Source organism: Emys orbicularis, chromosome 11, assembly GCF_028017835.1.
Source record: "Emys orbicularis isolate rEmyOrb1 chromosome 11, rEmyOrb1.hap1, whole genome shotgun sequence".
Taxonomy (NCBI): Eukaryota; Metazoa; Chordata; order Testudines; family Emydidae; genus Emys; species Emys orbicularis.
The window spans coordinates 69,237,795-69,264,150 of record NC_088693.1 but is presented as its reverse complement, the minus strand read 5'-3'; the positions used below and the strand labels follow the sequence as shown (position 1 = coordinate 69,264,150).

Sequence of the window (26,356 nt, the reverse complement as noted above, 5' to 3'; positions counted from 1 at the left end):
CATTCTGATGACCAGTAATCATTTCTTTGGATAATTCTTGGTAATCAGCACATGTAAATATTTATTAACCTCTGTAGAAAAGGTCATTAATGAGAACTTTTACTACTGCATGTCTTATATTTTGGTGTCTTGAGAATGTATTTAAATCTCCATCAAAAATTGTAATATAAAGATTAGAGTATATAGAAAACTAATCAGTTACTCCTTTTTAAATATGTCCATAATACAAGAACAGGAAATCACTCAAAATTTGAGGGTAAATCTAAAATAAAAGTAAATGCTGATTATTAAGCATGTAACCAACCTGCGGAGTTCAGTGCCATGGGAAATCAAAGTTAAATACTGTAAATGTATTTTAAAAGGTACTTAGTAGAGCGTCCCAGTAAAACAATTGGTAAGTTATACGTGCCTGAGGGAGAGGCAATCATATCTCATGTTATACAAGCAGCCCTGGTAAAACTTCCATATTTTATGGGGTAAACTGTCGCAGCAGCTGCAGGGGAAGAACGCCTACAAATTCCATTAATGCACAAAAGGATTTTGGTGTAGCAGCTAAATAAATGCGTTAGTTTGACACTTTACACTATGTATTCAGCTGCATTGGCTCACGTTTTGAAAACAGAAGGCATGTAAAGATGAGTGTACTGGGGACTTGGCATACCAGATACTGTAATACAGTACATATTAGCGTAATTGTTAATTAAAATTAAAACTTTCTCTCCTACTTTTTCCTCATCTGTTCAGTAGTACGAGATACTCGGTTACTGGCATCTTAGGTGACCTGCAAATGGAAAAAATAGTTTGTGCTTTTTTTGCATCTTTTAGATATATGAAGCCTAAACTTTTTTCTCTTATAGATCACAAAATATATATTAGATTCTGCAAACTAATCTACCTTACCCTTTGAGAATAAGTGAACTAGATTTTTGTAATATTGTTCCCTTCAAGTGCATTTGTAGCATTTTTGTCCAGGTCTGCTTGTGTCTTTGAAGACCAACAACTTCAGTTTTGCTTAGTCACCTCTGACCTTGCTTTTGGCATAGAATGAGGAACGTATACTTAATTAAAAATTCATTTCCAGCTATAGTAACTTTCTTCAGAATTTGCCAGGAAGAGACTGGAACATTTTAAGCAAACTAAATTCATCCCCTCCCAGAATAAAAGTGTTAAATAGTGAATAGCTTGAAACCTCCGTCTGATTTAGGCTATTTCTTTAGTGGTTTTATTCTCTGTATTCAAATTTAGAATTATTAAATGACAGGTAGATAGTCCAGGGTTGGGATAGAATTTGATAATACTAATAAAACAAAATTGGGCATGTTCTACTATGATTCTGCATTTACCCTTAACTGTGTGTGCTTTCGTGCCAACTAATTTTAAGGGTTTAATTAATCATGTAGCTGCTTTGATTCCTGATTGCCCTTTCAGCAACTGAAATTTCTTGTCTTATACAGTACACCTGCAACATGCACCAGTAACATTTAATGATGAGACAGAAGTTCTTGTACCTTTAAAATGTCAGATTGCCTTATTCTTTAATAGTATTCCAAAATAGATTATTAATTTGAAAAGTAAGTATTTTGTCATCTTTTCAGATTTAAAAGTCTGCACATTTCCCCCTGTAATGTTTATGGATCTAGTAGAAGTGGAATATTATAAATATCCAAAATTTATCATGGATGTCCATATAATGCTAGCAATATGACTTAATGAATTGGTGGATTGTTGATCCTAGCTTTAAATTAAGACCTCCATATAGGCACCTCTTTTGTTTCTTGCCTGCATACTTGCACTGCTGTGCTTTTGAAAGTTGCTGTTAGGGTGGTCTTAATTCAAATTGTATACCTGGAGAGGTTTTAGACCTGCGATGTGACATGGAAAATGGTACCGTTTTATCTTGCCGACATTGCAGCTATTCTTATATCTGAACTGTTCTCATGCTCAGCCTGAGTTCATAAATCTGAATTGCCTAGACAGTCGGAACTTGATCTTAGTAAAGCAGGTTAAGAAAGGGGATCTAATAAAAGAAGGGGTAAGCATGGGGGAAAAAAATTTGTTTCACGCTTCATCTGAAGCAAAAATCTAACCAAAAATGGAGTATAAAGGGCTGGTCTGCACTGAAAACGGACATTACATAGCTGGTGTCTCAGGTGGGTGAAAAATCTACCCCCCTGAGGGGCGTGGCTATGCTGACCTAACTAACCCCTAAAGCAGACAGCACTACATCAATAGAAGAATTCTTCTGTTGACCTAGCTGCTGCCTCTTTGGGAGGTGGACTAACCGCAGTGATGGGAGAACCCTTCCCATTGCTGTAGTGAGTGTCTAAGCCAAGGGTCTCAAACACGCGGCCCGGGGGCCGCATGCGGCCCCCGGGGTAGTTTTCTGCGGCCCGCGAGCTCCTCGCGCCCCCCCCCCCCCCAGCGTTTACCTAGAGCGGCTCCAGCCCAACGCACACCGGGGGAAGGGCAGGCTCCCTGTCCCCTGCCGCTCCGGGAAGCAGCCGGAACGTGGGGAAGGGGGGGCACAGGGCTCCGTGTGTTGCTCTTGCTTCAGGCAGTGCCCCCAGCAGCTCCCATTGGCTGCAGTTTCCCGTTCCCGGCCAATGGGAGCTGCTGGGGGTGGTGCCTGAAGCAACAGCAACACACAGACCCCTATGCCCCTCCTCCCCCAGGTTCCGGCCACTTCCCAAAGCGGTGTGGGGACAGGCAGGCAGGTGGCCTGCCCTGCCCCCGGTGCGTGTCGGGCCGGAGCCCGCTCCCCGCACCACTCTTGCAGCCCAACCCCCTGCTGTACCCCGCACCCCTCCTGCAGCCCAACCCCCTGCTGTACCCCCTGGGGGCAGGAAGGGGGCAGAGTTGGGGTGGGGATTTCAGGGAAGGGGTTGGAATGGGGGCAGGGCCTCATGGAAGGGGTGGAGTGGGGGCGGGGCCAAGGGTGGCGGGGGGAGGTGTCAGTAATGCGGCCCTCGGCCAATGTACTAGTCCTCATGTGGCCCTCGTGGTCATTTGAGTTTGAGACCCCTGGTCTAAGCTAACATGCTGCAGCTGGGCCTCTGTAGCATTTTAAGTGCGTGCATAGCCAAAAGGTAGTATACAGTAACTGCAATTTTTAATTAAACATACTACAGAGTCCTAATTTAAGACCGCAAAAAGCCCAGATATTGCCACCTCTTCTCAGTGGGGTCCCAATCAGCAAAGTTACTTAAGCACATGGTTAACAGTTGATTCAGTTGGACTGCTTGCATGTCTACAACTAAGCATGTACTTACATACTTTGCAATGTATAAAAGTGCTTTCTTTGAAGTAACCTCTCACTGCACTTACATATTTCTTGTCTTCAGGACTCCCTAGCAGAAGTTGAAGAGAAATATAAAAAGGCTATGGTGTCTAATGCTCAACTAGACAATGAGAAAACAAACTTCATGTACCAAGTCGATACCTTGAAGGATGCATTGTTAGAGTTAGAAGAACAGCTGGCAGAATCCAGGAGGCAATATGAAGAGAAAAGCAAAGTGAGTATGAACACTTCTTGAGAAGCTGAAAGTTGTTTGAAAAATGTCTTCAGGGAAGAGACAGTACTTTAAAAAAAAAAAAAAAAAAAAGAAGAGGGGAATGAATCAAGTATATAGAAATCTACCCTTTGAATAGCACTCATTAGCAACTTGGCTGCCTTTTCTGCCTTTATCTGTAGGCACATGAATATGAGATTTAAATTTTATAAGTCAATATCCAGGATATGGTGACTTTTTCACATACAAGCTCATCAGTATAGCTTTATGTATTTCATTTGCATTTTGACTTAGAGAATATCCAAAAAGCCTTTCTGACTCCATAGCGACTTTTGAAGGCTTTCCCGTTTCCTTTGGGACCCGGTTACATACAAAGCTTAATTCAAAAGGCCATAGGAGAGTTGTGTGAGAAGTACTTCTTAACATTATGGCATTCATGCGGTTAAATATTGAAAATATACTATTGACTTTAATTATTGTCACCTCACTGAGGTGATGGAATAAGCCTCACTGAGTTAACTTTCCTGCAAACTAGTATTTCCTTATGGCTTATGTGGTAACTTCTCAGGAGCTAAATCTTTGACTCATGAGATATTGGTTAGTGTGTCCTCCATCATGCATAGCTCTTGGGAAACTGTTTGATTTTAAAATTTCACAATAAGAACTGGCCAAGTTGGAGTACTCGGCCTTTTGGAAAAGGTAGGTTCCATTCCTAGTCATTATCTCTGAGGTCAGCAGGGCTTGAGTGGTGTAGATGATGTGCACTCCCCCGGCCCCAAAATCCATACTGCCCAGTTTATTATGGATCAGTGTCTAAATTGAGCATTTGGTTTGAAATAACCCAGTCCCAATCTCAGATTTCCTTCATAAGAGACAAACAAGCTTAAAATTGAGATATTGATACTTACCCTTGTGTAAAGCACTTTGAGATCTGTGTATGAACAGCTCTAGGTATTATTATTATGCATGACAAAAAAATATTTCCTTGCCTCTCCAGGAATTTGAGCGGGAAAAGCATGCTCATAGCATATTGCAGTTTCAGTTCACGGAAATCAAGGAGACCCTGAAGCAAAGAGAAGAAATGCTCGAGGTAAGTAATTACTCCGTTGTCTTTAATGTGGTTGTTTGATTCATGTGTTCCAAACTAACACTTAGAATATAGAAGGCTTAGACAGGAATGGAGAATCTTAGTCCTTGCCTCAAATTTCTCATCTGATGCAGTACTGTAGGTTCAGTCTGTTAGCCCTGAAATGGTTAGGGCTGATGAAAACAAAAATATTTCAGAAGTACTGTTCGTAGTTGGATTTGTATGTTATGCTGTCTTTAATTTCCCAGAATAAGTTGTTATATGCTCTGGGCTCCTTCTTGTGGTGAGGCTGGAAGAAAGAGGACAATGGCATAAAACTCCAGTAAGGATTCAGAGCAAGATAGTTCCAGTAGACAGGTGTTTGTCATCATACTAAAGGTGAGAGGTTGGCTGTCCCTAGCTGGGTAGGTTTCAGGAGTTGCATTCATCTCTTTGAAGGAAAACAGTTGCATTTTGACTTAGAGAATATCCAAAAAGCCTTTCTGACTCCAGGAAATGTTATCCATAGCAACTTTTGAAGGCTTTTCCGTTTCCTCTGGGATGCATGTAGGTAGTTTGTTGTACTTTCTTAACACCTGATTTCATTGTTCTTTGCATCACTACAATCTTGAGGTTTTCTTCTGATTAACCCTTTACCTGCTTTCTGTCTCCTTGTATGCCCCTGCCCCTCAGGAAATCCGACAGCTGCATCAGAAACAGGAGAGCTATATCAGGGAAATTTCTGATCTTCAGGAGACGATAGAGTGGAAAGACAAAAAAATAGGGGTAGGAATCGCGCACACCTTCTGAAATTTGCTCAGTTTCACACTGAGCTTCTTTAGCAGACTCTGCACCTGCAAAACCTCATGAATGAAATATTACCCTATACAATGTGACCCACAATCTGACTAATAGACTCTTTACATAGAATTGTGGCTTTAACTTAAAAGATAAGGTCCAAGAAAATGCTTATCTTCTGACCAGATTTGAAAATTCACTGGAGTTCATATAACATGGTGAAATGTGTGCACCCCATCATGGATATGTATAACCAAGAAAGGAGTGCTCTTTAGTAAAATACTGGCTATTCATGATGTGGTTTCAATGCTGAATGGAATTGGTTTTCTGTTCAAATGTATTACCTTTGCTCTTTTAAACCATAACTGCACTGTTGGAAAGGAGAAAGTGGGCTTGTTTATAGCTCACTGGACTCTTGGGATGAAAATCTTCTTTTTTTCCCCACCAGTGTAAACAAAATGTTAACTCTAAAGAGAAATATGGTATAGGCAGTGGCAGATGAGATGTGAAAGACTCTTTTCTTGGGTGGACAAAAGAAACCTGGCAAGTCGTTTGTCCATGATGTTGTCCTATGACTTATGGCAATTTGAAACCCACAATTTAAAATGGTCAAAGTTTCACTACTGCTGAGAATTTTATAAAAGTTTGTATTGCGTGCTGCATACTTGAGGTATACGCACTATTTCCATGACAGACTGCAAAAGTTCCATGGATGCCACTGAGATCTGTCAGACCAGCTTTCATACACTTTCTTTAATGTATTTTGATTTAAAAAAAAAACACACCCACACAAAAGTACTATAGGAAATTCCAAGTCAAGAGTATAAAAATCTGTTCTTAGCTGCCTTATTGTATCTAGTTACTGAAAAATCTAATCCCAACACAGCGCAGGATATCAGGGGTTGAATATTTATTATGAACTCCCCAAACTGAAAGTTTGGATTAAGTCATATATTTACTGTATTTACATTTTTTATGAATTTGTAAATTTAGCCTTTAATCTGTTAATTTTCTCCTTTTCATGCATGTCAGTTCCATTAACTTCTGAATATCTGCAACCTGCTTATTCTTATTTCTAACTTGCCTTACATAGTCTCTTCTCCTTTCTTGTTGTCTCCCTGCCTTCTGTCTGTTTGCTCTGTGAACACTCAGGCGTTAGAGAGGCAGAAAGAGTTCTTTGATTCCATAAGGAGTGAGCGGGATGACCTCAGAGATGAGGTGGTTGTGCTGAAGGAACAACTGAAGGTATGCCATAAGAACAGAAGAAACTCTTGTTGCTAAAGCAATTAAGTAATGAGTTGCTGGTTTCTCTTCTGGTGCACTGGACAGAAAAGCTGGTTCCAGCTATCCAGCACTGATGAGCCATATGTACATGTTGCTCTCATTCATTTCAAGAATTTGCTTTTTACTTATCTCATCTGTGATAGTTGGCATTCCTAATATAGTGAATATAGGTGAGGGGCTGTTGCCCAAGGAACATTTCAGATATTGGGCAACAGAGCTACTTTAAAAAGGTGATCAGATCTGTTCTGTCAGAACTTTGAACAAGGCATATTCTCATTGGTTTTGTGATGAAGCAACCACTGCTCAAAATATAAAGGGACAAGAATGTTCAGCCAAATATATTGTTTGAACACCAGACTTTAAAATGTTCCTTCCTTATCCACAGAAACACGGAATAATCCCAAACTTGGAAGTAGCCACCAATGGAGAGGCTTTAGATGGTCTCGATAATGAAGCACATTCAGATTCTACCAAGATTACTCCAGGAGCGACTCAGATCCTACAGACAGCTGGGGATGGGACACTAGGTAAGTGCTGACACTCCACTAGAGCAGTGATACTCAGACTATGGCTTGTGAGCCGCAAATGGCTCTTTAATGTGTCTCCTGCGGCTCTTTGCAGCACACGCTATTAAAATCCTGGATGCTTTTACTGTGGTATTAACCAATTAAGTTATCAACTTGCACTGCTTAACTATGAATAGTACTATAGTAAATGAAACAATGAATTCACACTACCGTGGCTCTTTTGGGTAATGCTGATTGCTAATTTGGCTCCTGAACCACTGAGGTCTGAGTATCACTGCACTAGACTTTTCCATCTGTCTAATCATAATTCATTCACTTTTTTTGCTTGGAGATTGAGCATTCATTATTTGGACAATTAACCAGTCACGCAGCTTGTTGAATCACCTCCTATGCCTTTTGCTGCTTATTGATTATGATCGCTTCATTTCAAGCATATCATGACATTTTTCTGTACCTGCAAAAGGAGATTTTATTGTATGGTCCCTTTATTCTGCACCCTGAGAAAATAAATGGTCGTGACACAAGTATAAATACAAGATGAGTAGCAGCTTATTTAGCTTAATATTAAAACCTGAATTTAGGAATGTCCTCAACAATCCTACTGTTGCTTTGATTATTTTTTCTAACACAGAGAATTAAGCTGAGAGAGAACCAGAATAAGAGCATTTGAATTCTTATATGTAAATTTAGCACACAAATTCTGTAACTAATATATTCTTGGAGAACATAAAGGTCTGCTGAACAATAGTTCAGTGTGCTGCTGCAAGACATTTTCACATAGTTCTAAATTCTTAATATCTAGTACTGTTAAGTATAAAGCAATTTATATTGCTGGAAATTTTGTAACAATTATATGCTCAGCAATGTGTACAGGAAGTATACATTATATGTGTGTGTCCTCAGACAAGGAGGAATCTGGTTGGCAAAGATTCTGACTTGGTGCAATTATATTGTATAGTCAGAATCTGAACTGATTAGCTATTGAACTTCCCACTGTCTCATTAGCTCATGGAAGAGGAGGAAATACTCGATTTTTATTTCTAAATTGAAATACTAGCAAATCTCAACAGGCAGCCAACCATGTAATTAGAAGTGGGAGTTTTCTCAGATTTAGCTGTTGGCAGCTTTTTCTCATTCCATTAGGTGAAAACAATTTGAAACAACAAAAACAGGGTCTGAGAACATTTAAAGTTATATCTAAAACTCTAGTCTGTTCTAACGTATTCTGATTCTATGGAAACAGGTACGTCATAGGAACAAAAGCTAATACCCGACATTGAGTGCTGGTTAACACCTGCTTTTTTGCTCCTAAAGTGCTGCAAATTGGAAGAAAAGTTATATTTTTAGACAATACTTGAGAAAGAAATATTGTCCCTTTTGGATGGATGTAGTGGCTGGAAGAAGCGCTAAATAACTGAGCTTCAACCTTGTGGGTTATGTCTGATATCCGTGCATTCAAAACATTTGCCTGCCAATCAGATCCCATCTTCCATAACACTCATTATACACACTTATTTATAAAATAGTGCCTGTTTTTTTAAGTCAATAGCTATAAAATATTGCTGAGTATTAGGTAAGTTACTTGGTTGTAATGCCATCAAACAAACACAGCTTGGCAATAATAATACAGTATAGAGCAATGTGAGGGTTAAAAATATGGTGAATACTTGTGGATCATATAGCTTGTACTTGTTAGCAGCAAAAACAAAACTCTACCTTTGTCTCATAATCTTAAATCTGCGAGTTTTGTTACATTACTGTTAATAAACTGCACTGCTTGAAAAATGTTCATCTCATTTATGAAAGCTGTACTTCATACAGCTTCAACTAGAGAAATCTTTAACTTATCTGATGCCAGAATCAGATACAACTCTTGCTTTTGGGAAAGCGGGGGGGTTTACTGATCAGAGAATTTACTAATTCAATTGCTGCTTTGCCTCACGTAATTGGCAAAAGCTGATCTTTTATTAACCGATTCTTTTAATTCATTTTCTCTTTTGGGGTTTAAGTGGGGAGGTAAGTGTTACATGTTTAACAAATTTAAGTAGTCACCCCTTGGTGTAGTCCCTTCAACTTTCTCAATGGTCTTTTAGGCAGAGCGAATGAAGTGGAGATGAAAGATGAGATTTTGGAGGATGTGGGGAAAAGAGAAATCTTGCAGAATACTGAGCATGAGGAACACAAAGAGGAGTCTGAGGAGCAGGAAATTGTAAAGGAGTGTACGGAGATAAAGACATTGCATGCTGATGAAAATACAGAGGCAGAAAAAACCATGGAAGACAATGATGTCACATCAACAGTGATGTTAAGTAGTGGACGTGAGGAACAAATTCAAAGCCACACAGAACATGTTTCAGGAAATGTTTCTTCCACTGAAAATAGTGATATAATTGAGTTGAGAAAGGAAACACAATCAGGAGATGATAGCGTAGAAGCCCAACAGCCTGGTAGTAAGGAATCTGAACATAGTAGTGATTTAAATCACTTGACTAATGAGAATTGGGAAACAGGTACACTGCAAAGTCAGGGTATTGAGACTCCTCTGGGAATACCTACTGACATAGACACAGAGCATGAATCTGAAAGAGTTGCACAAGAGCAGAAAGTAAAACAAGAGGATTTTACAATTTGCCAGAGAGAAGACAGTATTGAAATATTTCAGGAAGCTCTTGATTTTGTGGTTAGCAGCCACGCGTCAGCTTCTGATCAGTCAGGATCACCAGAAGGTGCAAGAGCAGGTACAGGTAATGAAGAATCACATGTGGAGGCTCACACTGAAAGTCTCTGTCAAGCAGAAGAAAGCACTGAAAATGAGGTTATGAGTAGCTTCGAGAAACAGCTTGATGAAGATGAAGCGTGCATAGACAGAACAATTAGTAAAGTAGGGAGTGGTAAAAATGAGAGTGATACAGCCGAAGAAGAAAATAAGACTGGAAATACAGTTCCGAGTCAGGGAAGGAAAGAAGTAGATTCTGTGGAAGAGGAGGGAGAAGCAGCATGTGAAAGTGAGGTCACACCAGATACAATTGTAAAAGAACAAAAGCCAAATGAAACACATACTCTATCCACTTTTTCAAAGAGTGATCTGATATTAGCGGAAGAGGAAGGAAATGTGCAAGATGAGGCAGAGAATGAGAAGGATATTGCTGGGAGGGGACAAACAAAAGACATAGGAAAGATGGAAGAATTGACAGGCATGTTGGATGTACAACCAGATTCTGAAAACAAAAGGGTGGAAGAAGAGGAACCTGTGGCATCCCTAGATGAATTTGCAGAGGTAAAAGAGGGTGTATCACATCAGACAGGGCAGGACCAAGATGTCATGAAAGAAAGTCAATCCCAAGAAACTATTTTAGTTCCTAGTCCCAGCGATCATGAAATTGAGGAGTCAAACACAGAAATGTGGGATGAATCTAGGAAAGGAAAGGAAAGTAGAAGTGAGTTGATGGAAGATGAGAGAACACAGGTAGAAACCCAAACAATTAAGTGCAGTGACGAAATAAAGAATAATCCAATACAAGAAAAAGATAAGACTGTAGAAAATGAAATGCAGAAAGTAGTTAAACAAGAGGAAGATGAATCTAGACAAGAATTGACTCAAGATGTCAGTGTAATTATTGAAGAGAATGTTGATGATAAAGAGGCATCAGTGGAAAGTAGCGAGAAGCTGGATCTTCCAGACCAGCAGCATGATAGATTTGTTTCTGATGATAGTTCATTGCAGAAAATCACAAAACTATCACAGCAACTTAGTGAATCCCTTGAAGGCAACACAAAGGAAATGGAAGTTCAGAACACTGTGTTAGATGATGCATGTCAACTTAGCAGAAAAGAAAGGGATACAAAACAGATGGGAAATGTGAATGAGGAAGATGAAAATAAAGGACTAGAAGAGCAGCATGAATTACAAGAAGTTAAGAAACAGGAAGTTGTTCCAGATATTGAGGAAGATGCTGATTACCTCAAGACACAGAAAGCAGAGGTGGATGAGAAGCCTGATGAACAAGTTGAGGTGGAGGGTCAAGAGGAGGAAATAGTGGAAGATGATGGTAAAAAAATTGATTTTGATGATGAATTAGGGCCGATATTAAAAACTCCTGGAAAGCATGATGCTGAGGAAGTTAATACACAAATGTTGGAGGAAGTTAGGGAAAAGGAAATAGTCACAGAAACTGCCAAAACAGAAAAAGGTGAAAAGGAGGAAACTCATCAAAGCAAAACACAGAGTGTAGAGAATGAGGGCATGATTACTGAAGGCAATGCTAGTATCCAGCAGGAAAAAGAAAAGGAAGCTGAAGAAGCCGGTCATTTGCAAACTGATGCATCTCAGTCTGCAGCTCCAGAAAAAGCATGTGATCTGGTGGAGGACGAAAATGAAAAAGTGTTAGACAGCAATGATATGGAAAAAATAGCTGATGGATATTCATCAGAACAGGAGTTAGGAAACGTAGGCAACACTAGGGATGAAAGCAAAGAGGATATGCAAGCTAGTAGAAGGGGCAAGGGTAGATCTAAAGAAGATTGTATGATATCATGAGTTCAAAATCTAGGACCCAAATAAGTTACATACCATTCTATCGGTTTCAGTACAAAAATGCATTTTGCACAATAAATCAGACTTTAGAAATACTCTTTAAGTTTCTCTGAATGCAAGTCTCATAGTACAATGTCAATCTATACATATGGACATCCATCCAAGTTATTTACTGCGATACATGTCCACCAGAGATTAAACATGTAGATTTGTTTTAAATCTCTCAGGTTTCATATTTTATCACCAAAAGAACAAGCAGCACAAATGTACTGTTCAGGTTCATGTCTAGTTAAAATGCTTTTAAGGCAGATCTCTTCTACCAAGAGACCTTAAATACTGCTCTTATTTTCTAGACTAGTTTTAAGCAAATTAGATGTTTTGAATGTACTTAAATACCTGCCATAGGTCTCTGTTAGGTACATCACCACTTCCTGGTAACTATCATAAAGCAGCTCTCAAGTATTACAGCACTTCTTTGTGAATATCTAAAGATTCAGGAACCAAATATCACTGCTAAAATTAAATATATATATATAAACCCACTTTGTGTATGATTTTAATATGAACACATTCCAAAGCATGGTATATAAGATAAACACACGAAATGCCAAAATATTAGTTAGGTCACTGTGAATCTGCTTAGTCTGCACACTTTGAAAGAACAGTATAGAGTTTAAGAAAGTAAAATTTGTTAGTCTTCTGAAAGGAATAAGTGTATACATGTTTACTTAATCTAGGCACTTTGCACCAGAATAAGCCTTCTACATCATGTCTCTCACATGTGCTTTTTTATTTTTTTTAGGATTGTTTTGGTACACACACTGTGTGTAGATTTTCTGTCAAGTACATTTTATTGCAAAGTTAATAGTATGATAAAATATCTATTTTTCTTAGAGGAAAGTTTGTTTAAATTGCATTTCCTTATTGCATTGTCTTTTTTGCAAAAATATGGTTATGAAAGAATGTTTTCTTATCTCAATATATATACTTTTTCCTTCCTCCTTGCCAGGATGAAGTCAATTTTGAATGTCTTAATCTTTTTGAATGTCTTAATCAGATAATTGGTATTGCTCTTTGTTATAGTGCCCATGTAGCCAAACCTGCCTTTTTGAAAATATCTCTCAACAGTTAGATTGCTTGTGATAGCCTGAATATAAACAGTAGAGATGTATGTCTTTTATTTGCAAGTTTTAAACCAGCTGGGAAGAAATGTGTTTTTTGCAAGAGGAAACATTCTTTTAAACTTGTTTTAAGCAATGAAATCAATGCACACTCAAGGTTTTGGGTGGTCTATAGCAAGATATTGCTCGTATTGCTGTTACAAAATTAGTAGAGTGCAAATAGATTGAAAAGATTCAAGATGTATATCACAAATGTACTGAGCTGTATATAATTGAAATAAACTTATTTTATACTTTAAAATACCTGTCCAGAGCACTACTTGCAAACCTGCATAAAATTCAATCTAAACTGATGAGATTCTAAAAGCTTTTTTTGTAAAAAGGCATTGCTCAGTGGCTTTATGTATTGTAATTTCCCTAAATGTCTCAGTTCTTTCTTATTGACAATTTTTCCTCCATGCTATAGGTAGTAGAATTAATGTGATTTAATGAAACCTTGACCTCCACATCCCAGGAATTTCATACAACATTGCATGAGTCAGTAATTTTAAACCTACAGTGCCTTTTACATGGCTTCCTTTCTGACACTGTGATGGCAGCTTTGGTGCAGTTTCTGTGAAAATGCGCAATCCTTAAGATTGAGGACAATAAATGTTAATATTGGAATATAATAGTTATAATATTAATCTGATGAACTGCTACAGGTCTTCAAAGCACCTCTTATTGTATAGCACAGTTAACTAGTATGAAGATTTTTTCATTGCTTGAATCTCAAATGGAATGTAAATAAATGTGCTCATTAGACTTTGTCAATAATTAGGAAGTCATTTATAATTAGATATGTGTTAGAATGATGCCTAATCCACTGAAGCATATACCAGCACTTGGTATGTCTGGAGACAACTTGTTCATAAGGAGAAACGTAATTTAAATATTTCTGACATAATTATGGGGAAGTTAATACTAGTTTGTCAGCGTGTACACATCTGTAAGAACTTTTTAGAACATTAGTACAGGGCCAGGGAAACAGATACAATGATGACTCATTTAATAACTTGGTCATATTGTCGTCTTCTGTTTTTCCAAACCTGGGCTCTGTCTACACTGGGTATTTGTCATGATTTCAGCATTCTGTGGCTAGCCATCAATGTAGCAGAGTTTTACTGGTGCAGCTACCTCCGTGACTGGCCACCAATTGCTGAAATCAGGGCAAATACCCAGTGTAGACAAGGCTTCTGAGTTCTTAGGTCATTTTCGGATATGAATCTCCACTCATTTTTGTATGTATGCTTTGAGTTATGTGCACTGCACGAGTGTGGTTCCATGCAGGCAAATCATCTTGAAAAGAACCACAGATAATAGGGAAAAATGGTTACTTACCAGTCCTCCAAGATTACACAGATGACACCCAGCAAAATGTGTACTGGTATATAGGAAACATGACTTCCCATGTAATAATGCCAAAGATTAGAAAGTATGCAACTGAAAATCAGATTTCTTTGGTGTGATACTTCCATAGTACATAACAGCTCATGCTTATAGCTACAACTGCTTTTAGCTGTGGAGGTCCCCTGGTCAGTCCCATATGATGGCAGTTGTCAGACGGACAAAGTAATCAGATGGTTTAATTATCGTGGACTTGAATCCTCCTTCAGTCAACAAAAGCACAAATTCGTGGAGGAAACTCATTGATTCTTTAATGAAATTCATGTCATGTCCGTAGTTTCTTTTGCATGTGGGGCTGTTGAGTGATCAGAGCTAGCCTTTGGGGCCCTCCAAAGCCAGTGGCCAACGGCTCCAGTTTATCTGGGTATCTAGCAATGGCAGTGATATTCTCAGCTTTCATATACCAAAAAAAAGAAGTTCCTTGTAGTCTTCTTTCTAAAACTAGCCTTGAAAATTAGTCTCTGAAATTTTCCTAAAGATTCATGGTTTACTTGCAGTCCACCACCACCACCTTTTAGCTGCCACGCTGGCCTTTCGGGTCCACATAACCCATGGTTTGGGGATGGTCCCAATCCCAAATCAGTTCACAGGTCTGGGGGAGCAGTACTGCCCATGCTGCTACTGATGGCACTAGGACTCCTGCAAGTTCTCCCACTTGACTTCTTGCAATTGACCAGCTACACTGCTGGGCAGCCACAGCGACTTCTGGCCACAACTAAGCTCGTTGACTAGCATGAGACAAAGCATAGGTTAAATGTGGGATGGAGAGCAAAGGTCTCCTGTATCCATATCTCAGCTCTGGCACTCTCTGTATAGTCTTTGTCAAGTCACAAACTCTGTTTTAGTTTTTACCATCAGCAAAATGGGGATACGCTTTACCTGTAAAGTAGGAAACTAGCTACCACCCATAAAAGGCACCATAGAATTCAGTAGAATCCTAGTGCCCCGCAGACATTTGGCTTGTTAGAAAACTTTGCAAAATTTCAAAATAAAAATATAGCGGGTTTGTGGATTTTTCTTCACAGACCCCAGTAAAAGCTCCTTTTCTATGCGTGTGATGAGGGGTGGAAAGGGGAGAACCTACAGAACTCTTTTACACACACACGCACGCATGCTAATTTTGTTTGTACCTAGAAGAACCATTTCATTTGCCCTCCCCCAAATCCTCACACCTGCACAAGACTCGTGATTGAAGTAGACAGGAGTCCGTTATGTTGTGGGGCGTGATGAGAAAAACTGCCTTGCAAATGCCCCCAAAAATGCAAAGGGCAGCTCTAAAAATAACAATGACAATTGCTTCCATTCTGGACACTGCAGATATATTTCAAACACAAAAGGTATATGTTACCATACTGTAAATACTGTGGTAGTTGTGTAATAATTATATGTATATATGTGTGCATGGTTAATTTAGCTTCCAGAATTAAATGGACCATTTGGCAGGTGGGGCTAACTTTAAAATGGGACATTCTGTACTAAATTAAACCTCATTCTTTAGCAGTTTGCTTTCTGGGTCTTCTTCTGATGTTTGGCTTCCAACCCTGTCTCCAGCCTTGAAATACTTTTCCTTGCTCTTCTATTCTTTGGCTTTGTTTCCATTTTTCCTCTATTTTCCTTCTTTAAGCAGGGTATTCTGCTCTCCACCTCCCTTTGCTTTTCGGCCACTGTATATGCACATGCATATGTGTTTCAAACCAAGTTATTTATTTTGCAGGACTTACCACAACGTGGCATATGTGGGTAGTCAGCCGTCCCTCCCTTCCTCTCCACCCCCACTTTCAGTTTCATATCAGGAAAGTTTTGCTTTCCCAAGAAAGTATACAAAACGTGGTTTCACATCGATGCCTGGCTGCCACAATGATGGGTGTGTTTGAAATTTCTTGTGTCCTGTCCATTTCTTGGGCAGTTCTGAGTGCTGAATGGTTTCATACAGTAGATGTACAATGTTGCTGAACTGTCATGTTACTTATGATATGTGTGTGTGTTGTATCAGACACCACAGATAAAAAGGTGCAATTTCATAATCTTAGAATGTCCTCTTTGTGATTATATGCACACCACAGTGATGAATTACTGCATTATCCCGAGTTACCGTTGTTAGTTGTAGCTTTGCCATATATAGAGGCTTCCATTTAAAAAGTCAACATTTTCTCATTTAGCATTCACTGGTATCTGTGATGCCATAGTTATTTCCTGTGTTAAGTATAGTATGTCAACAAAGAAAAAGGGTAATAATGTAGTGAGGACCTTTTGCATATATAAGATCTAAAAAGCCCTACTGTCTTCATATTTTAAAAAATTCAAAACATACAGTGTAGGTCTCTTTACACAAATTATATCCTTAGGAGTATATTGAGTAAAATCTATAACTGATTGTGAGTTGTCAATTGCAAACTCTAAGAAATGCAAGAACTTTTTCCTGAATGAACTTCTAATGTTGGCAGTTAACTTAGGTAGGCCAGATCCTGATGTGGTAGTTGAGTATTCAGCACCTATAGGTTTGGCTATATGTAGCTGACTGCGTATCTGTAAGGAGTGCTGTGGGGGTGTAGCTTCGTTGGTCGCAGGATACTAGAGAGACGAGGTGGGAGAGATAATATATTTTACTGGACCAACTTCTGTCCACTCTGTGTCTCTGTCTGTAGGGAGCACAAAGTAATATATATGCTCTACAGAATAAGTATAAAACAAAACACTGAGCAGCTTGTAGAAAGGAAAATTCTGTTGGTCAAATTCAGCTGCTCTAAAGGAATACATTTTTCAATGTATTTTGTTCAGTATAAAGGTCAAATAAACTTGGTGGTAATGTAGCTCCATAGTTCATAAAATCATTTGTTGCATAAAACATATGGCACTTGCTGAAATGTTTCCCTTTGCCTCAAAGGGAAGAGACTAGTGTTTGTTTACTCACTTCAATTTTCTTTTCTCAAAATTATCTTTTTAATTCTGCAAAATAGTGTGCTCTCTTGTATTTGTATACTGATCCCTACTGCTTCAAAATTCAGGTCTAACACAGCAAGTCGTCGAAGCCAACAATCTCCTATTTATATTCGACCTGAAGGACTAAAATGGAGAGAACCACTTCACCAGACTTTATTTCTTTAAAAATATATATATATATATATATAATCAAACAGGCAAATGTTTTACTAGAGATAACAAAAGAAAATGTTGTAGCCAAGCTACTTAGTTACAAAGATTTTAGTAAAGATTTTAAAATGTTAACATGTGATTAGCAATGATTGCAGGTGTATATAATCTCTTGCTAATATTAAATTTTAAAGATTTGTGAGATTTTTGTGTTGCAGTTGTGTTTGACCCTAGAGTTCTTGCATGCTAACCTAAAGTAGAAGATTAGCCTGTTTGCATGCAGCTGGGTGCTGCTACTGAAGTGACAAGCATGCTCAGTGAGAATGACATAACTTCCTTTGGCTGAAACCCCTTCCCAGTCCTGTCTGTGACCTCATTTCCTGTGGTACGTGCATAACTTCCTTCATCATTAGTTTCACTAACCTTCACAATTCTTTCTTTGATTAAATACAATATATACCCTGAAAGGTGTAAATCAGCACTGAGCTCTCTCTTTTCTCTTTCAGACAGACTGAAAAAGCTCATTGGTGAACGAGAATCCTTGCTAGAACAGGTAATTAACATATTTCAGTATTGCTGGATGCCTGGTAAGTGACATGGTGACGAGGAGATTTACAAGAGAACAAAATATTCCTATAACATAAAGAGCATAGGTAATAATGCCCAACAAAGCGCAGCAGCTGCTGCTGCTATTGCTTCCCTTCCTGTGTTCAGTGTTTTTATTGCACAGGAGCGGAGTTCAGCTTTGCACACTGGAGGTACATTTATGGGGATGGGTATAAGGCAGATTTCTGCCAACACACGGTCATAGACGGGAAGGGAGACGCTCTAAAACAATCTTCATAAAAAACTTCATCAGGATTTCAAACAGGGGATTTTTTTCCTCCCAAAATGAGCTAGTTGCATGTTACAGGGCTAACTGCATTGTAGACCCCCTCCTGGTCTCTTCGAGGTTGCCCCATTCAGGTCTCTGGCCTCACACAGCCACTTTTCTTGGAGTGGAATCGTGCTTTTCTTCTACTCAGACTAGGCCTTGCACGGCAGTCCCCAAAGTGAACCATGATTATCTCAACAGGCAGTTCTGGTCTCTCGGGAAGCAATGATGGTGATAAACAGTGAGCAGACAGCCTTCTTAAAGCAAAGTGCTTAGAACAAAAACATTCCAGAGAAAACAGCCCTTTAAACAATAAACAGTCTGCATGCTGGCCTGTCTTTGCATAAGGCTTATCATTAAGACTATCATTTTGTCATAGATATTTTTAGTAAAAGTCATGGACAGGTAATGGGCAAAAAACAAAAAGATCACAGAAGCAATGACCTGTCCTGGCTGGGAGCTGCAGGGATCCCAGTGGCTGGGAGGGGTCCCCCCACTACCTTGTAGGGCTGGGAGCTGACGGGGGGTGGTCCCCCTGCTGCCCGCGATGGCAGGGGAGCTACGGGGGGGAAGGGGACCTGCTAGTGGCGGAGGCTGGGAAACTGGGGGGGCCTCACCCAGCCGCTGAGCAGCTCCGGCATCTGGAAGCTGCAGGGGGCCCCCACCCATGGCCACTGAGCAGCTCCGGAGTCCATCTGCCGCTGGCGACTGGGAGCTGTGGTGGGGCCCCGGCTGCTTGTGGCGGCTGAGCCGCTGTGGGGGCGGGGGGGACCCCTGCCAACAGTGGCAGCTGGGCAGCTCAGGGGTTGCAGCTGGTCAACTTCAGGGATCCCGCCACCTTGAGCAGCTGCGGGAGGGTCCCCACCACGCATGGAGACTAGGCTGCTGCGGGACCCCTGCTGCCGGCAGCGGCTGGTTAGCTGTGGGGCCCCCAATGTCACGGAGGTCATTAGAAGTCACAGATTCCGTGACTTCCGGGACCTCCATGACATAAACTTAGCTTTCTGTGAATATGAGGGAAGTCCTACTTCATATTCCCTCCATCTCCTTGGACAGCTGCTGACAATCTTTTTGTTTCACAACGTACAGTTTAGGAGGAGAAATGCAATAGGAATATAATAGCTGGGTAAATGAGAGCCAAATTATTGATGGTAAAACTATACATCATAAAATTCCAAGACAGAACATATATGCAGACCTTTAAAAGCTGACTTGTTTCCTGATAGATGGTAAATTCTTTGGCAGCATAAAGATTCCCATCAATTATTCTCTTGAGACCTTTGGGATTATGATTGTTCATCTGCATTAACTCATGTTGTAAAAAATCTGACTCTTTAAATTAATTTGCATGCAGAGTATAAACTGCATTACCAATAACACTGTCCCCTCAATGTTACGTACTAGTTCTACTCCAGAATCTACACCCTGTTTCCCAAATAACCTCCCATGTTAAACAGTGCTGCAAAGGAACACGTAGGAGACAAATTTATGACAACATATATTGTGAGACAGATGATCTAAGTATGACATTCCTTCTGGCCAAATGAACTTTTGTGGGGGGCAGTCTGTAGATTGATTTTACCGCTCTCTGTAAAGACACTGAAATTAATGAATTATTTTGGGACTTTCAGATTAAAACACTAAAAGGACAACTGGAAGAGAAGCTGAAGAATGACAAGATGGAGAATCTGCAGTCTGAAGATGAAGTTCTTGAGAATGGGACAGATATGCACATGATTGATCTCCAAAGTAAACTTAATTTCCGTTTAAAGGGTAAACTGCTAAGTGCAGTATATGGATAAAACAGTGCAAATATTGGTTTAAACTTGACTCTTGAATTCTGAGAGTCTCACTTACAGGCTACCTTGCCTATCCACTTGTTCAATTCATTCTTGTTATGTTGGGAGAATTTTCAGTGCCACGGGCAGTTAGATAAGATTCTACAGTAGGTGCAGGAGGGGGGTGTCTTTAGCATTTCAGTTTCCACTTTAAAGACTATGCTGCACAGAAACCTCCTTTGTATTATCAAGTAGGACTGGGTGGGGGCTCTCTTCACACTACCAATTCTGCTCTTAGAATTGTCACGTGATGTGATCTGAATCGCTCCCTGCTCACAGGGACTGGAGCGTGTATGCATACCAACTTGCACGTATAGGGGAACGTTACAGAATATTTCATGCCAAAGCACAGAGCATGAACCACCTGCCCACCAGCCAGCCCCACATAGTAACAATGCAACATTTTAAAGCTCCAGCATTTTACGTACTGGAGCCCTGTCCAGATTGTTCCTACATTTCTGATAACAGATTTGTAATTTTTTTAGGAGATGCCAACAGACAGATCAGTGACCTCAAATTTAAACTTGCAAAGTCTGAACAAGAGATAACAACTTTGGAGCAGAATGTAAGTTTGCACATGGAGAGAGAGTGATCAGCTAAGAAATATAGTTCCATGATAAACTAAGGCTATGTCTACACTGCCAGGCAGGTCAGACTACGGGGGTGTGAATAACAATGCGCACCAAAGTGCTGTAACTCCCGTCAGGACACTACGGGCGCAGACTGAAAGGTTCTAGTTCGCACTAAGGTATACTCCTGGGGGAATTCTGCACCAAAAAAAATTCTGCACATATTTTAAAATTCTGTATATTTTATTTGTCAGAATAACACAATATAATCGTGTCAGTTTTAGTTATTTTGGTAATCTATTTCAAAATGCCTACCTGTCAGCAAGCATGTCTGCAATACAGACAACAACAAAAGATTCCCCCAGGAGTAGAGAGTTAAAGAAATCCCTTCCACAACCCAGTTGGGTGCCTCAGTCTGGGTGTGTCACACATGGCAGCTGAGCACATCTTGGGAGAAAACTCTGCTCCTGCGGTTTTTTAGTTGATTCTCATTTTTTTCACCCTGCCCCCGTAGGGTTACCATATAGAGGTTTCCAAATAGAGGATACTGCTGGGGGGGAGTGGGAGGTGGAGCTGGAGGGGTGCAGTTGGAGAGTGCTGGAGGTGGTATTTGGGGATGCTGGAGAGGTCCGTACTGGGGGAGGATATTTGGGGAGGTGTTAGAGGGGGCTATGTGGGGCCTCCTGGCCCAGACACCCAAACCCCCTCCCCACAGAACCCAGCTGCGGGGCCAGACACCCGCACCCCTAGAGCCCAGGGAACCAGAGGGAAAAACAGCCTGATGCTGAGTCCCGGGCACATATGGAGTTTCCTGCACACCACCACCTTCCTTCAGGGCATGCTGGGAACTTCAGCTGCTGGGAACCTTGGCAGTGTTCTCTATTTGCGAGCTTGGGAGCCAGGCTCTGTGGGGTCCAGCAGCCTCTATAGGCTGCCAGCAGCTCTGCAGTGCAAATTCTAAGGGAAAAAATAAAATTGTGTGCAAATTGTGCGTTGTGCAGTGGTGCAGAATTCCCTCCGGAGTAAAGGTAGTCCTGTTTGAAAAGTACTACATTAACATGAACTATGAACCTTTCAGTTAGTACTCGCAGCATCCACATGGGGGAGTTACAGTGCAACAATTTGGTGTGCACTACTATTCACACCCTGTAGTCCAACCTCTGAGGCAGTGTAGGCAAGCCTTTAGTCTTGTTTGCTGTAACAAGCTTTGAAGAAAGGATTGTTAGGGATTCAGAACTATCTCATTGTGTTCACACAGACTGGAAATACTTTCATTTACGTATAGGAAATATTATTCTATAAATGTAGAGTTCAAAACAACAATCAACTTCAAGGATCTGTATTAACACCATTTTGAAAATACAAGAACACTTTAGTATGTGGTTATATCCAGATACCTGCAGTTCTTGACTGGCTGGAGGCAAATGGTGTGGAGTATGAGTCATGCATAACACAGTTGGGTGTCACTGCTCATTATGCCTTTTGTCCTGCATAAGTCAGCAACACAGTTATTCTTCAGAGAGGAAAGAATGGCCCTACTTAGTCACTGGTTGTAGAGAAGTTTGCCCTGTTTAACTTTCGGTGTAGGTAAGTTACGTTTTTTTTAATACATTGAAACATTTCCCCATATTGTTGGTAGAGTATTAGAGAAGAATGCCAGTAACTGACACCTCTGTGGCATAGTTTTTCTCAGAACATGCCCTTCATTCTAATAAGACCACAGTGTAGACTCCCAACTTCACTGGGTTGCCAAAGGAAAGACAGGATTAGAAGTTTTTACCTGTACACAGTTCTTAATGGAGTACTTGCTTTTTAACCTTAGGTAATACGGTTGGAGGGTCAAGTAGCTCGATACAAATGTGCTGCTGAAAATGCTGAAAAAATAGAAGATGAACTGAAAGCTGAGAAACGCAAACTCCAAAGAGAGGTAATTTACCGTTACATTATAGATGAGCAAATTCAGTTTCTACAGAGGATTAGCAGACACATCTCTGAAAGCTTTTTTTTTTTTTTTCCCCACAATAGTTGCCATGTAAATGACTACTTTTGTATTGTTCCTGTTAGTCGTGCTGAAGGATTTGGCCAGAATCTTAGTACTCTTAGATCTGGTTAATGCAACTGTGACAACTCACGATAGCACACTTCCCTTGAACTGATTACTGTAACTGATTCTTAGGTAACGTCATCCTTAATGCCTAGCACCTCTCTCTAACTTGTATCAGACTTGGTGCTACTGACTAGACTGGAGCTCTCATGTCCCAGGGTTGTATCCTTCAGTACAGTTCTACTTCAATGACAAAGTGTCATTTACAAGTGTCAAATCCAAATGTTCATTTGAGTCAGTGTACATAAGACTTGAATAATTGGTGTTTGTACTATAAAAACAGTTACAAGTGTTGGCATACATGTCCTTTAACTAACGTCATTAAGAATCAGTTCTCAATTACAGCTTCTGTTTTTGTACTTTCAAATCTTTGACACTATTAGGATGTGTAAATGAGAAATTAGTGGGAAGCTGGGAATACTGGCATTGGGGTATCAGAGGTCGTGTTTCATCATTTAACCACAATGACACAGAATCAACAATAAAGGACCTAGAAGATAGGCCCCCCCATCAACTTTAGATGTTTGGCAGAAGTCTAAATTTAAAGTCAAGCACTTACACTGATTGACATTGCAGCTACTGAACTAGTCTTCCTTGCTTGTTGTTTTGATCATGTCCCTCAATGGGCTCCCCACACATGATCACCTCAGATTTAAACATCTTGTCATCACCTTCAAAGTTCTGTATAATTCTGCCCCTTCCTACTTATCTTTTGTCAAGCTTCATATTGTCCACCTCTCCAGTCCACCAGTACTCTAGCCCTTGTCTGCTCATTTGTCAGTTTCTTACACAATAACCTCTGTGCCGCCTTCATTGTGGCGCTTTCTGCATGGTGCAACCTCACTGATCTCATCCACAGAGCCCCTACTCTATCGACATAAGGCCTTCTTAAAAGACCCATTTCCGCCATGCTGCCTATAAAGAATCAATGACTTGCTTATTGATGTTCCTGTTCCTTTTCCCCAAAGCACTCTCTACTTGTCTGTTCTTATAGTGTGAGACCACTGGAGCAGAAACTATCCTTCATGAGTGTTTGGGAAGTTGGTGCTACCATAAATATATAGTAAGCAAATGTAATAATCTTCAGGCACCTAAGTAAATGGCCTGAATTTCAGAGGTGCTGAACACATATTATTCCTCTTGGAGTTCGCATTGACTTGAGAGAGAATGAGGTTTGCTCAGCACCTCTGAAATTCAAGCTATTTAGTTGGTGTGACATTCCCCAGGGTAGAATGTGAGAGTTGAACAGCAGTGTCCCCTTAACTCTAGCCTGGGGTGCCTTTTACGCTGCTGTGCTGTCAGAACATCCACTCTTGGCCTGCTCACACAGCCTTCAGCGTTCAAATTCACTCCTAGCTAAATACATGAGCACTCTGACCAGCCACTCATTAATTACATACAGGGCGACACCCACAAATTCTTAGTCCCAGACTTTCCAGCAAAAATGTGCATCTTGTACTGTCCAGCAGACTACTGAACAATGCAAGCTCATAGAAAGTCCATAATTTCATCAAAGGAAAGGGCTCATCCCAAAAAGAGTTTCCCACGCACTTTAATCCAAACACACTGGTTAAGATAAAACAATAAGCTAAATTTATTAACTACAGAAAGATAGAATTTAAGTGATTACAAGTGATAATGCATAAAAGTTGGGATTTAGTTACAAAAGAAAATAAAAGAATAATAAGCCAGCTAAAACCTCACGTAAAAAGCTAACAACTTAAAAGCAAAGGTTTCGTTTCACCATACACTGTCAATTTCACATGCTGGGTCTCCTTGCAGCCTGGGACCACTCCCTCCTTAGTTCAGTTCTTTGAGATTCATTAATGTCCTGATCAGAGAGATGGGAGAAGGAGAGGTGAAGTCAAGCATTTTCCTTCTCCTTTATAACTTAATTTCTTGTGCTAGAAATATCCTTGCTAAGTCATGGTGACACAGTCTGTTGTGGACGTGAGGTTTGAAAGGTTCCTGTGATGCAATGGAAATTGCTTATTCACACCTCCCCCCTCCCCGTGGGAGAATGGCCACATAAGTATCTCATTTTTTTTAACACCTGGGTGGGGCCAGTGTCTCTTTGTCTCTGAAAAACTGCTTTGTGGGTGTTACCCAGAATTACAACATATTTCAGTAACAATCATATAGTAGAATCTCATAACTTTACATATAGTGTTGCTATACATATTTAAATGGGATAATAATGTTCAGCAGATTATGACGTTTCAAATGATACCTCACAAGTCATACTTTGTACAGAAGTTATCATAGTCTTGTAAAAGAGGTGACCATAATAGTATAGACCATCACACTTGGATGGTCCGAATTTGAGGCATGTTGGTTTGGAAAAATGTCTTATGAATAAAATGCACTGTGTGGCTTTCAAAGTAATGGTGCAGGCAGTTGCTTAATTTGTCAGAACTTGTTGAAAATCCATTGGGACCTTCTGCTTGTTCTTGTAATGAGGTTGCAGCAATATGGAAATCAGAAAGAGTTAGTGTTGGTAAAACACCCAAGCCACATTCTTTGGGAAAGGAAAAACATTTCAAAAGCTAGTGATGGCTTTTCCTTTGCTTCTTCCTTTCAGCTTCGCTCAGCATTGGATAAAACTGAAGAGCTTGAAGTTAGCAATGGCCATCTAGTGAAACGGCTGGAGAAGATGAAGGCCAATCGAAGTGCTTTACTATCTCAGCAATAATAGCCGGCTTTCACTGAAAACTACTACTTGATGGAATGAGAACAACATTGGAGATGCTTGTCTTTTGCTGTTTGGGATGCTTTATCATCATGCCTTCTGAGAACAAAAAAAAAAAACCACCCCAAACACATGCACTCATTTGCTATATGCCACCAAATTGTGGTTCTCTCTACGCAGATTCAATCCTGCTGCACTATATACATAGGAGTAGCTGATCCAAATGGCTGTGCCTGTAGATGCCCTTCCACACTGTATGTTTGGTACATTTGCAGTACAGTACCTGTATATCATTTAACAAGCACACCGGGCATCGTGTTAGTTCTTCATCCCGAAAAGCACAGCAGCCGTTTTTTGCCATTTAAAATGGTGTTAAAAATAAAGATTAAACTGGGACTTGAATTTTGTCTTGCTGAAATTTAGGGGGGGGGAAGCTGTAATTTCTGGACTTCTCATGGCAGTATCTTCAATTTAGTGACTACAGTAGTATATTCATAGTAGGCTGTTCATTAACAAAACACTGTGGAACCACAAGCCATTACAAAGCAAAACTCCTTCAGTGGAAACCATGGAAGATGATGGTCTTGGAAGCAAAAGTGACCTTAAATGACTTTGCCAATAAAACAAAGGTGTTTGGAAGGAATTTTGCACCAGTTCAATCATAAGACTATTTTATTTCAGGGTGAATAGGCAATAGCTTCACTGAATTACAGCTTTTTATGTGTATTATTTAATCCCTATATTTGGAATTGAAGTAAACTACTTCTTTTAAAGGATGTAATAATGTTGCATAAATAAACCAGAGTAAGGCCATGTTTTAAAAAAGGTGGACTGCACTTACGTCATTTCACTACAGTTGTCAAAGCAAATATCATTGGTTTAAACAAAATGTGTGAAGGGTTCTTCT

The 26,356-nt window shown here is 40.0% G+C and overlaps 1 protein-coding gene across 1 annotated transcript in view; it reads left to right on the top strand.

The window, feature by feature from the left end:
- The window catches only part of LRRFIP1 (LRR binding FLII interacting protein 1), a 177,944-nt gene extending 152,492 nt beyond the window's left edge, over positions 1–25,452 (top strand). Inside the window, exons 15-24 of the mRNA XM_065413159.1 lie at positions 3,342–3,512; positions 4,507–4,599; positions 5,269–5,361; positions 6,526–6,618; positions 7,043–7,184; positions 17,882–17,928; positions 19,881–19,998; positions 20,573–20,652; positions 22,479–22,583; positions 25,342–25,452. Coding sequence (XP_065269231.1) covers positions 3,342–3,512; positions 4,507–4,599; positions 5,269–5,361; positions 6,526–6,618; positions 7,043–7,184; positions 17,882–17,928; positions 19,881–19,998; positions 20,573–20,652; positions 22,479–22,583; positions 25,342–25,452 — 1,053 coding nt within the window. The remainder of the gene's footprint in view (positions 1–3,341; positions 3,513–4,506; positions 4,600–5,268; positions 5,362–6,525; positions 6,619–7,042; positions 7,185–17,881; positions 17,929–19,880; positions 19,999–20,572; positions 20,653–22,478; positions 22,584–25,341) is intronic.
- Positions 25,453–26,356: the final 904 nt, after the last annotated feature.